The following is a 12,616-nucleotide window of genomic DNA, read 5'->3' as shown; positions in this document are numbered from 1 at the left end:
TCCAGGCTCCGGCTAGGTATTAGTCCCCTGGAACCCGTAACCAGCTTTCTGGCTATCAACTGGTCTCCATTTCAGCCAGATCCTCATAAGAGAATCAAAGTACAACTGCTTAAGAAGTCTTGCTTCTCTGCAGATTCTTCCTAAATAAAGCCCAGTTCCTGTCCAGCTGCCCCAATCTCCAGCCTCTCCTATCACCTCTTGATTTCTAGTCTCCAAACACAGAGGCTGCTCCGCTGCTCCTCCAACAGGTGGAGGTCTCTCTTCCCTCAGAGCTTTGGGTTCCTGTCCCCGTCCGCAAAGCCCTTCCCCTTCTCTGTATGACTGACTCTTTCTCACCTTGCAGGTCTCAGCTTGTATATATCACAACTCAGAAATCTCCCTGGCTGCTAGTTTTGGCGGAAAGGGCCCCATTCCCCACAAATCAGCGTATACCCAGTGCCATGCTTAAATTTTCCCATAGCCCAGAACACTGCCTGGAATAACCTTGTTTGTGTGTTTACTGGTTTATTGTCCACCTCCCTTAGTAAGCCTGTAAACTCCAGAAGGCTTCTCTTTCCCCAGAGAGTGCCACAAAGAGTGCAAAATAAATATCTGTTAAATGAACCGATAGGGGCAGAAGCCTTCACAGGAGGGTGTCTGGGGCCTTTATAGGATCACTTCAGCCTGATTTTGCGTGTTTCTTCATTTTAGTTTTCTCCCCCTGCCCGGCGCGCGTCAGCTTCAGTGGAGAAGGGGAGAAAAGATGACAGGAGATAGGTCTGTCAGGCTGGGCTGCTTTGGTGACATATCCTAGGGTGTGGGGCAGTCTCCAACATCACCCCCAGCTGTCTGAGCTAGGAGCTGAAAGAGGGGAACCCACAGAGTGGGTGTCAGTCAGGTCCGGGGACCGTTTAGTGATTGCAGATCCTGAGAGCAGAAAGAGCCAACCACCTCTCTCAGAAGCCAAAGATGCTGCTGCCTGGCCCAGATCGCTAGCAACAGAAGCCAGGCACCAGGTGGAGAACCTTTCCTGAGACCCAGGGGAGCCTGGGTCGGCTCACTTGCAGACGCTGACCCACTCGGTAATTCGGCATTCTTCGCAGACCACGAAACAGCACCAGTGGAAACGGCAATGGCAGCGCTCACTGCGCGTCTGGCGCAGGATGTTGTGGCCGCGGCCACAACACATGCTGCCGCAGCCGTCCGGGCCCGAGCTGCTCTTATTGCACAGGCGGCCCACCGTGCCCGCCGAGTCCAGCCGCGGCTCGCGCTCGCAGAAGTCGGGCGATTTCTCAAAGTAGACCAGGTCGGAGTGGCTGGCCCTTCGACGCAGCCCTGACGTGCCGGGAGCTGGCGAGGGTGCCCCCGCGGGGCCGGCCTCCAGCTGGCCACCGTTGCGGTTGTGCGGCCGGATGAGCGTGGCGCGGTGGAAGCGATTGCGCAGCAGCGCCCCCACTGCTCGAAACTCAGGCGTCACCTGCCAGCACGTCTTTAGCTGGCAGCTGCCTGAGGTGCCATGGCACTTGCACTTTCGCCGCATGTTCTCCATCACCGCCTACAGAGAGAGGCACCGAGAGGGATAAGACTAGCTAGCATCCAGTGCTACCCCCCCACCCCCGCAACAGGGGCTGGAAACCGGCTCCCATTGTACAGAAGCAAATACTGAGGTCTGAATCTGGAGCTCAGAACTTCTTCAGGCTCTCCTGCACCCCTCCCACCCACCTCCCATCTGGCTAGGCTCTGGGGGAATTCCCTTCTTCGAGCTCCTTCCTTCCTCGCCAGCCTTTCTAGCAACTGCAAGGGGGCCCTTGGGCCTGGGGGTTCTTGCTTCCTGAGCCCTGGGGATCCTAAATCTTCAGGGAAATTCCCTCTCCTTTCCCTGGAGCAAGGGGGTGCCTGCTCACCTACCTCCCAACTCCAAAGCCTTTGGCCTCCCTCCAGGTCGTGAGTGAGGAAAGGCCCCCTCCCACTGCCACCCAGCCCCCAGCTGTGCCCCGCAGCTCTTTGCAGGGAACCAGGTGAGGGGAGAAGATAGCAGCGAAGGAGACGTCCTCCTGCCATTATTCCAACTCTCTTCACACAGAGAGACACAGGTGACGAAGCTTTCCCTGACTGCAGAACAGATCCCAGACAACTGACAATTGTCAAGTTGTGAGCCCTATTGGAGCAGACTAATTCCCAGGTCTCGAAGGGAAGCCCACTTGCCACCCACTCAGTGCTCAACTTGTTCTACAATCTCCCCCCAAAGTACCCCTTAGTGTAACCCTTAGAGACACCCCCACTGGAAGTTGCTCATATTTCCCACAACCCCCACTGCAAGGACTTTTAAAGAATGCAAGGAAGGATCTGGGGTCTTCACAACTGCTCATGAAGGCCACAAGCGAGGGAGTCTATTGCTTTGGGAATTGAAGGGCTGCATAGCCCACAAGTGTAGCCTGTGATGTCAGCACCATGTGGGAACCCCCCACACACACACCCCGCCCCACCCCCAAGCTTCCCTAGGCCAACAGCTCCAGAACATCTGCTTCCCACAGGCGGCAGCCATTAATTAACCACTTTAACAAGGACAAGGAGGAGGCTCTGTTGGTCTGGGCTGGGGTGGTGTCAGGAGCTTGGGAAAGGGGCCCCACGCACAGGGTAAGGCTGGGTGGGAGCTGCACGGGACCTGAGGGTAAGCATGTCTCAGGTCACCTTCACCCGAAGCCGAGATGGAAATGGCTGAATCAACTGGAGGGAGTGAAAGGAACTGGAGTGGGCTCAGAGGCCCAGGGAAAAAGAGTATAGGGGGAAGAAGCCAGGGCTGAGCAGAAGGGTAAAGAAGAGGAAGGAGATGGAACTGCCAGGAAGGAAAAAGAATCCAGACAGGAGATTGACTGGGGATGGAGCCCACCTGCTACCATATCCCACCTCAGGCAAGTCTCCCGGTCATTCTGTGCCTCGGTTACCATACCTGAGCACACGGTCATTAAGAATGTTGATGGGTAAGCAGTAGGCAGGCTGCTAGCTCAGGACAAATTCCTAATGCATAAATAGGGTTTGATCAATTCAATCTACTATGCTTTTCCTCCCTTCTGTGTGTGTATGTGTGCGTGTTATTATTGGTGGTGTCACTTTTACACGAAGGAACTTTAAGGTAGTGTGAGCATTCCAGAAAAAGGAGAAAGAAGGTGGAAGTCCTCAGTCGGCAAGAGTCCCCTGCTGGCAGACTGAACAGAAAGCTCAAGACACAGCTCAAGAGCTGTGAGACATTTAGGGCTGGGGTACATGATTGGTGATCTTTAAGCTCTGCCTCTACAGGGCAGGAGGCTGTGGCAGTCCCGGTCCTGAATGCCTGCCTACTCCGGTCTCTGTTGGTCAGCAGAGAAAATGGGAGGAGCAAGTTGTTCTGCACCGCTAGGCCCCCTGCGATGTTCCAGCGCACAGTAGAAGGGGTCCCCATGGCATTTTGCTGGCTGAATTAAGAGAGGGCTGGGAGGTTACTGAACTGGGGAAATAGTGTGATTCCTAGAAGGGGGAACTACCCCGAGCGGAGGCGGAGCCCGCTTAGCAGTGGGAACACGACTGTGAATCTCACCTGCCTGCCGACACGGTTGTTGTGGAGTCTCATGCGTGCATGGATGTCTCTGTGAGGCTCCCGGGAGTCCAGAAAGTCCTTGGAAAAGCGTTCTCCGAAGCCCACATCCGGACTGCAGCCACCCCACTCCCAGGAGTCCTGCATGCCAGGGCTGGCAGGGGGCAGAGCAGGGTGTTCTGGGACCCCGTGGCTCAGGCCCTTACCGCGCTGCAGCGCGTCCAGCTGCAGGCGGTGCAGCTTCCGACGGAAGGCTTCTTCGTCCCCACGCCTGGAGGCGTCGCAACCACAAGCCTGTAGTTTACCCAGGGCGCACGCGTTGGATACTGCGTGCACCACTCCAGCAGCTGCTATGGCGTAGGCGAAAGCACTCTCTCGAAAACCTATGGCAAGGGTTTGGAGAGATGTCTCAGCGGTTAAAAGCACTGGCTGCTCTTCTAAAGAACCCTGTTCAATTCCCGGCACCCAAGTGCAGTTCGCAACAGTTCCTCATGGATCTGACACCTTCACACAGACATACACGCAAGCAAAATACCAATGAACCTAAGATAAAAATAAGTCATTGAAGAAAAAGAAAGCCTGAGGCAAGAGACCAAGAAAACATGGTAGAAACGACTGGGTGTGGATGACTTGGTAGCACACCATGAGATTCAAAGGGGGTGTAAGAGGAATGGGGGGCAGGAATTGCACTCCCTTCTCATTGTCATTGACACCCCCTTAGCAAGCTTGGGATTTGTATGTCTAGATCTTTTCTCCAGGGCAGAAAGTGCCCGGCAAACACATTCTTTTTCAGATCAGGCACTTAGAATACTGCCTTTTACCGTGATATCTGCAATTTTAAAATAGCCTGGAGAAAGAAAGTGAAGTTTAACCCAAATAATAAATTACAAGTGATGGAATTCCAGCCCCCAGGAGATGCTAGTGGGCAGCAGGCTAAGGTCATCTGCCCTACCCCAAACGTGGACTGCGGTGTGCTCCCTTTAGGTTCAGCCTGGAACCCTCTCCCTCCTGATGGTTTTTATCCTGGTACACAAGACCTGACTGAAAGAAGTGAGTAGCCTCTCATATCCCTGCCACCCTGCCTTCATTGTGTCTTGGGGCTGCTGGTAACTTCTGAAGCTAGTGCAGGTGACCCCAGTGTCCTAAGTGGCATCTGGCGTGTAACACGCAGGGTTGCAAACTGAGTGGGAAGACAGATTCTGCTTCTCATTAGAGGCTTAAGAGGCAAAAAAAAAGAAACTCTCTCTGATTGAGACACTCACAGGGCCCTGGGATGTGCTAACCTGGCCTGGTGCCTGTTGTACTGTTTTCCTTGTGGGTGCCCCAGCCTGAGCCACCTCCTGAGAGAGCTCTGAACCTGTACCAGGAGAGGTAGGTCCAACTCTCAGACCTGCAGGCTACTTCTTGCTTATTCCCCACTGAGAAAGCACTAGCTAGAAGCAGCTTTAGTACAAGCCTGTGGCTAGTCTCTGGACTCTGAAGAGAGCAGGCAACGGGAGAAGCCAGAACTGTCTTCACAAGGTGAAGAATCCATCTGTGCCATAGATCCCTGTGGAGGAATCCCAGAATGTGGCGGGAGAGTGATGGCCTTGAAGGATACCAGAGGTTCAGAAGAAACAGACGGGAACCTCCCACTCCATCATCAAAGACAGAAGACAAAGTCTCGGGTCTCCCAGAGGCCTTATAAGCTCCAGAGAGGGCTATGTGGGACTATATATAACCCCTAGCCCATTCCTGTCCTAAGCTTCACTCTTTGCATCCAAAGCTCTTTGTGCTCAGACAAATGTTAATAAAGATTTCATGGGTTTTGAGCAGCTAAGATCTGATTTCTGATTAGTGCCGAGGTTTGCAATCTTGGATCGTCTACTGACTAGTTGTTAATAACTAAGTCCTGGGCCAAAAGACTTAATCTCTTTGTGCCTCAGTTTCCCTCTCTGCAAATGAGTGTTATTATCTCGCTAGTTGTTTCTCTAAGAATTGAACAAGTTACTACATTTGAAGTACTTGGAATGGTGTCACACTCATAATAAATACTACAGAAATATTGCCGTTATTGTTATGAGTCTTCTTGCTGTCTGATCTCATTCAGTTCTGCTACATTTTTTTACATCATTGTTTTTTGTTTCACCCTGATCAAAGACAGAGCCTAGCAGCTTATGACCCATATCTAGAGCAAATCATTTGGATTAGTGGAAGTCTACGAAGCAGATTCTACCTCTTCATCTTCTCTCTCTAGCTCATGACATCCTGGTCACATTTTTCTGTTTTGTAAGGAGTACAGCTAGGACCAAACAGGAAAGGATGAAGATTGATCTGCAGCCTTCAAAGGGCTTCCTGGAACTTGGCACAAACTTCAGGGGAGCAGAAACTGCTGTGAGCGGGTAGAGCCTAAGGGTAGACCCAAAACTCCGGGACATGCACCCTGCATTTATCCCCTGCCTTTTATCTTCAGAGCTCTAAGCATGTCTTATTGCTGGGAGAGTCATCAACCTGTCTACTCTAGGACACATGGCAATACTCAGACCTCCAGAGGCAGTCCTGACCTCAACATCGACCCCCAAAACACACGCCACCAAACACACACACACTATACAAACTGGGACATCCCAAGGCTACAGAGGTTATGGAGCCCAGCAAGCCCCCACTTAGCTCTTTTCACCTTCCAGGGCCACCAATTTTCTACTTAGGGATATGGGCTCCAGCTGAGTCTTCCTGCTGAGAAAGAAACCCAGATATCCCAATTTCCAGGCCTATGACTCTGTACAGACTTGGCATCGAGTCCAGAAGGGTATTCAGGGGCAACTACATCTTTAAGGTTTTGGTGAAGACAGGCATGAAAGAATCCAGAAAAATATAACCCACAACCTTAGGGAACTCTAAACCCCATGCAACTTAAGATGACTCCCCACTACATGCCTTTGACAGCTGTCACAGCCACGTGTGGAGGTGACCAGGGCATGCCTGGCCACTCTATGCTCTAATCATCCATGCTCAGAGAAGTCCTGCCCATTGGGTCTGCCCCAGCTCCCATTCAGGGCCCCAGTTTCGGTCTTGGCCCCAACTGTCTGGGCAGATGCAGGCACTGTGCCATCTGGCCAGCTGGAGGGGGAAAAGGGTGGGGCCATGGCCAGCTGGGCTGCCCGGAGCGGGGTGGGGGGGGGCTTGTTACGATGCACAATTAGCCGCCCTGCCTTTGATCTGGGACAGAGACTGCCAGCATCTAAGTGGAGTCAGCTGCAACTATAGGCCGCAACGGCCAGAAAGGGGGCCGGGGGAGTAGGCTTGGAGGACAGGGGAGTATGAAGGGAAGATGATTTAGGGGCCAGTGGGAACAAGGAAGGGCCAGAAAAGCTTAGGCTCTGCCCATTCAAGTCAAAGAGGGAGGGAGAAAGAATAAAGGTCTGGTCCCCATTCGCCCCTTGCAAATCATCTATGCATGCTCCCAAGCCTGGGGTGCTGGGGTGGTGGGGCGGGGGGGGGGAGTCCTGTGCTGTTGTGCTGTGCATGTGGGAACATTTAGGCATGATACAGAGTGGGTGTGTTTACTCAAACATAGGTGTGTGTGTGTTTACTTCTTGGAGTACTTGGAGTACAGTTCACCTCTGGGTTTGGTGGGCATTGATCTTGTAGTTCAAATGCATGCGGGAGAGGGTTGGGCAGGAACTCTAAAGTCAGGTGGACTGTGTGGAGTCCTGGCTCTCCTGCTCATTTATAAACTGTATCACGAACAGCAAATTACTCAACCTCTCTTCGCTTCATTTGTAAAGATAATAATAGGACCTACCAAGTGGGGACCATTTGAGGACCCTAAACCATGGATACCGTGTTTTAGTACAATGCCCAATATATACTAAGTGCTTAATACATGTTTGCTAATTTATTAGAATGTCATCAAAATACTAGGACTTTAGATGACCCTGAGATATGATTATCTGTGCCTCAGTTTCCCTAAGTGCCACTACATTCTCCAGACCCTAGATGCCTGGTCTTAAAACTATACTCTCTGAAACAATGTTTTAGGATGTTGCACTACAGAATGTTGCACTGTAGGTTCTGGCTACTTATACTGCTGGTTTTTCCTGGGCTGGGACCCCGGCTTGCAGCAGGATGTCAGGCCCCTTCTTTCCATTCATTCCCAATGTGGCTGGGTCTTAGGCCCAGGAGCACCTAACCATGGCAGCTCCTCTGGGGACAGCTTTTCGAATCTACCACACCCTCCTTTAGTCCCTCTCACTTATGGCACGCTAGGACTTAAGCCTGGGCCCCCTGAACCTCCTACAATCAAATCTCCTGGTCCTCACCTCCTGAGAGACTGATGGAGGGGTCCTCTGTTCATCCCCTAACAGATGTGATGTCCAGCACCCAGGCAGTCAGCAACCTGTCTGCGTTCATAGTACAAGATGCTGAGGGTACCAGTGCCCTGGTCACTTACATCATTGTTGCCCTTAGGGCTGGGCAAAGAAGTTAGCATGATTTTAAGGCCCTCTCACAACATTTTCCCCCTGACTCTGTCAAGCCCCTTGGAGACTCCTGTTCCTGTCCTTATTCCGCCCTCCCCCCGCCCCGCAGTCTGCAGGCCTGTTTATATTCCTGGGTTTGTCCCCTTCCATCTGCTCATAGTGTGACATTGCCATAGAAAACCTAAGGACCCCCCCCCACCCCGGCCGCACACACACACACACACCTCAGCAGTCCTTGAAATGAAGTATAGCGGAATATGTTTTAAAAGAACCTTCTTAGCAGCCTAGATCAGAGGGGTCAGCCCTTATATTAAAGCGGTGTGCCTGTGTGCATGTGGGGTGTGTGTGTCTGTGTGTCTGTGTGTGTAGAGCCCAAGCCAGGTCGACAGGCTCCACAATGATCACGATGAGATAGAGAAGGAAACTAGACAGCCAGGGGCTAGCCTCCACCAAGAGTCGCCTGGTGGGATTCAAATTTAGCGAGTCCTGGAGAAGAGGACCTAGAAATGGATTATGAAATGAGCCCAAAGGAGGGTGGACCTAGCAAGATAGGAGGGCAGGCTCGGTGGCGGTGATGAGGCAAAGTGGGTCGGGAGGATGGCAACTGTCTTTCCAAAAGCCCAGAGCAGTCCCCACTAAGAAGGGAGAGGTAGAAATGAGATGTTGCAACGGATGGGGGGGGGGGGAGGCAGAATCCACTGAGGTAGGGCGGGGTTCCTAGGCCAAGGAAAGAAGCCCTGCCCCGTTGGCTGACGAGTCCTGGAGCCGCAGTCCCGCCCCCTCTCAGCACTAGGTGCCGCCCCGCCCTGGCTAGCCCTGGCAAGTCTCCCCCTCCACCCCTAACCTCTCCCCCCACCGTCCCCCCAGCTCACCTCCTGCTTATTAAACTGCAGGTGAACCCAGAGCACCTGGCCCTGCGCCAAACCCGCGCGGCTCCAAACTCTCCCCTAACCTTCAAAGACCCCAGGTCCTTCACTAGGTGTCAGCAGCCTGATTGGGACACCTGGATTCAGGCTGGCGAGATCAACAGGACTAATGGGGGACCCTGAGGCCGAGGCCGAGGAGAGGACTGAAGAGCTAGCCCTGGCTTATCTCTTTGGTGGTGGCAGGGAAAAGACCCTCAAAAGCCTGCAGGAGCCACCACTGTGCAGAAGTTGAAGCAGGAGCCCTGTAAGAAATGCATCTGTGGGGATGTTAGGTGACCCAGCAACCACCGGGTGGCAGAAGGTAGTTCGAAAGCAGTGAGTACCGGCCTGGCCCAGCCAGAGCCTGGAAGATGCTGAGGCCTGTCTGCCACTTGGTGTCAGCGAGCGCGGGCAGTGAGGAGTGGGTGGTGGGTGGTGACGTCGTGCAATGGGAGTGGAGCAGGCCTGCGGGCAGGGGGTCACTTGCAGCAGCTCCCAGCTGGCAGGAAGGAAGAATCTGACTTGTGGGGCTACAGGGACAGCACGGGGCAAGGTGTGTGTGTGTGGGGGGGTGCTCACAGAGAACAGCGCAGAGCAGTCTGCTGCGGCCCGCGGGGATTAGTTCGCGGCTGCATGCCGCCACACGCGTCGGGCTGGGCTCGGCCGGGTAGAAACAGCGCCCGAGGCGCGCGGGGGAGGCAGGAGGGAGCGCGCAGGGGTGGGGCAGCGGCCTGGGGCTGAGCAGAGGGGAGGACGAGGTGGCCCCTAACTTGGGGGCCCAAGGGGTGCAAACATGGGTTCTACTGAAAGAGGGGGGATCCTGATTAGGTTCTTTCTGCAGTTGGGGCACATTAAAGCCTGGGTCTCGCAGAAGCCCGAGGCACTAAGGTTACGCCCCTCCTTCTCCACAACCAACTAGAATTGCTCGCTCAAACCCTAAGGAGCCAGGGCTACCAGGTCCTCTCATTGCCCTGACAAGTAGCTGAGAGAAGAAACTGTATCCAGTTAGACAAACCCAAGCTGCAATCTGGCCGCAGAGACCTGATTCAAGGCCTCAGCTAAGTCAGTGGGAGCTGAAGGAAGTGACCAAACTACCTGCCTCCCACAGTTTAGCCCTCCTAGGGAGTGTCCACGTGGGCCTGGGTTATCCAGAATTGGGGACAGATTGGGGGAAACGGGTTAACAAGGCTGTTGGGCCTGCCGGGCAGGGGCCACTGTTCACAAGCTGGCACACACCAATGCTTTGATTCGGAGAGGGCTTTGGGGGGGGGGGGACGATGAGAATGACACCCAGATGGACTGTATCATCCATAGCAGGCTGAGCTTCTGCAGGAGTGCAGGCCACTCACGGGGCCGGGCTTCCCTACTTGTTTTGCGTGACAGGAAGTTCTCTCTCCTCTCCACTTCTCCCCTCATAGGCTCTCCAGCCTTACCCTGACCAAAGCTTACCCAGTTGAGCATAAATTGAGGAAGGGGTACGGATATTTTCTGAGTCTGAAGCTTGAGGCATGTAACAGAGAGGGATAAACCAATAGTCTAGCGGTCAGGTATGGAGCCTGCCTCAGTTAGAGAGGCTTCTGACCCCTGTTTCTGCCCCTCCGACCCTCCACCCCCCCACCCGCCACTCTGGATACTTTTCTAAGACCAGAAAGCAAACATGGCTTGCAGATACAGGGGTCTAAGGAGGTGCCACCTTGCGAGTTCATTAGAGATAGCTAGCAGGTTCTGGGGTACAGGTCCTGAGGGGGAAGGGCAAGAGTTTGGATCGAGGAGCAGCTACCTCTACTGAAGATGGGGCTCTCGTAGGGGACTTTGTTCCGAGTCTCCAGGCTGGAGCAGTTCCAGCGCTGGTCCCGGAACTGATGCTGGCACTCGTGGATGGCGATCTGGATGCCCTGGATCGCTGAAGCAGCCACGTCAGGGTGACGCACACACACCTCCATCTGCCGCCGGCTCAGACCGGGCAGTGTCAAGCACACTGTGTTGGCGTTGAGCACAGGCTCTGGGGGTAGGCGGAGGCCCAGGATGTCGTTGGGTGCTGACCTGCAGGCATATGGGGTGGGGTGGATAAGCATTTTGTGGGAGACTGTGAGGGCCTGTTTAATAACACACATTCTGTCCCACAGGCCATAATCACTCTACCCCAATTCCTGGTACTTAAGTTTGGGCCCAGGAATACATGCCTCTCCCCATCCACTCCAACACGATCCACCCAGCTGCACACCCACGAAGGTAAATATATGCACTCAGTATTTTAGAAGTTCATCCCCAGGCACGATGCCTCAAAGGGTGACCCAGGAGCCTATCCCAAAGCCATGCTTCAGCAACTGGCATGTTTCAGACATGCTTCTGCACACATATGGAGAAAGCAGAAAACCAGGGCACTTACCACTTACACACTTAATCAGACAGTTACACACACACACACAAATTCACACATATGCTTGTACATTGGCCTATAAACTCTCATAGTCACACATATATTTATGCAAACTGCTGGTTACCCAACCCAGCTTACTGGAACACACACACACACACACACACACACACACACACACCACTGCCTTTCAGGGTCAGTCTCTCACTTGACCCCCACCTGAGATGGGGAAACCCCCTTCAACTCCTTTCCTGCTCCTGTCTGGGATGATTCGCAAGGTGGAAGCAGGCAATTTGAACTTATTCTTGGAGTGGGGGTGCATTGCCCCCAGGGTGGAAAGAACTCCTAGCTGGCACTTATTCCCAAATAGCCACTTCCCGACCTAGCTACCATCACCTACCTGGGCACTGCCCTATCCCCCTGGACTAGTCCAACCTTTTCCTCCGAGGTAGCTCACTAACTTTGATTGGACACTAGCACTTTTCCGTGACCCTGTCTCCCCCGCACAGCACACTCCAGGGTCCCTTCCCCAGCTAGAGCACTGGGAACGGCCCCCGGGGGTCCTAGCTCTCCAAGAGGGCGGAGCATGAGGTGAGAGCTCACCTGGGCACAGCAGCAGCCAGCAGCAGTAGGAAGAACAGGAGCGCACACAGCTCAGGCCGCGGCTGAGGCCGGGGTGGGAGCCGCAGCCAGGGGCGAGGGTGGGCGCTGCCCATGGCGCGCGGGCCTTGACAGGCCGGGAGTGGGGGGCTCACAGCCCGGTGGGACTGGCGAACCAGGGTCGCCTGCGCATGATCGGCAGGGGTGGGGTGGCTGCGACACACAGCTCCTACTCAGGTCACGGCTCCCGCAGCAGACGGCGCCCGCCTCCCCGCTCCATGGGGCAGCGCCCCCGGGCACCGCCCTCGGGGGGGTGGATGGGGAGCGGGCGAACCGGGCACCTCCTGGCACTGGGGTCCAGGGAATTTCCCGAGGCCCCCTTGCGACAACTCCTGGTGCCTCTAAAGGGTAAGGGGGGGCGGAGGTGCAGCGGGCTGGGGACTCGAGGCCGAGGTGCTGGGGAGCCCCCCCCCCAGCGCCGCGCTGCGAGCCTGCGCTTCTGAGGGTGTGCAAGGCGGGCGCGGTGGGGGCGGTACTGTCTGGCCCAGCCCCACCGCCTGGAGAGTGAGTGACTGTCCTGGCTGGGGAGCTCTACTCCCCACTCCATGTAGTGTCTAAGGGTTCTACCCCAAGTGATGTCACGGCAGGGAAAGGAGTGCTCGTGTCCCCGTCCGCGAGGCCACTGAGTCCGCGGTGTGTGTGGGGTGGAGGGGGGGAGCGCGTG

General features: G+C 54.7%; 1 protein-coding gene across 1 annotated transcript; it reads right to left on the bottom strand.

Annotated features, from left to right (window-relative positions):
* Positions 1–500: 500 nt before the first annotated feature.
* On the bottom strand, positions 501–12,122 carry Wnt10a (Wnt family member 10A). The gene is made up of 4 exons (XM_050129635.1): positions 11,896–12,122; positions 10,696–10,958; positions 3,554–3,933; positions 501–1,534 (listed from the first exon to the last, which is right to left on the bottom strand). Exons 1-4 carry the CDS (start codon positions 12,006–12,008, stop codon positions 1,037–1,039), a joined length of 1,254 nt encoding a protein of 417 aa, XP_049985592.1. The 5' UTR covers positions 12,009–12,122; the 3' UTR covers positions 501–1,036.
* Positions 12,123–12,616: the final 494 nt, after the last annotated feature.

The sequence above is a fragment of the Alexandromys fortis genome, unplaced genomic scaffold, assembly GCF_014885135.2.
Source record: "Alexandromys fortis isolate MF-2015 unplaced genomic scaffold, M_Fortis_MF-2015_v1.1 scaffold_319, whole genome shotgun sequence".
Lineage (NCBI taxonomy): Eukaryota > Metazoa > Chordata > Mammalia > Rodentia > Cricetidae > Alexandromys > Alexandromys fortis.
The sequence above is the reverse complement of the archived record's forward strand: the minus strand, read 5'-3'. Positions and strand labels throughout refer to the sequence as shown.

What these genes read in the sequence shown, in the direction of transcription:
- Wnt10a (XM_050129635.1), bottom strand. Translation starts at nt 12,008, where the DNA reads ATGGGCAGCGCCCACCCTCGCCCCTGGCTGCGGCTCCCACCCCGGCCT. An exon ending in GAGCCCCATCTTCAGTAGAG is followed by an intron (nt 3,934 to 10,695) that starts GTAGCTGCTCCT and finishes CCCTTGCCATAG; the next exon opens with GTTTTCGAGAGAGTGCTTTC. An exon ending in ACAACCGTGTCGGCAGGCAG is followed by an intron (nt 1,535 to 3,553) that starts GTGAGATTCACA and finishes CTCTCTCTGTAG; the next exon opens with GCGGTGATGGAGAACATGCG.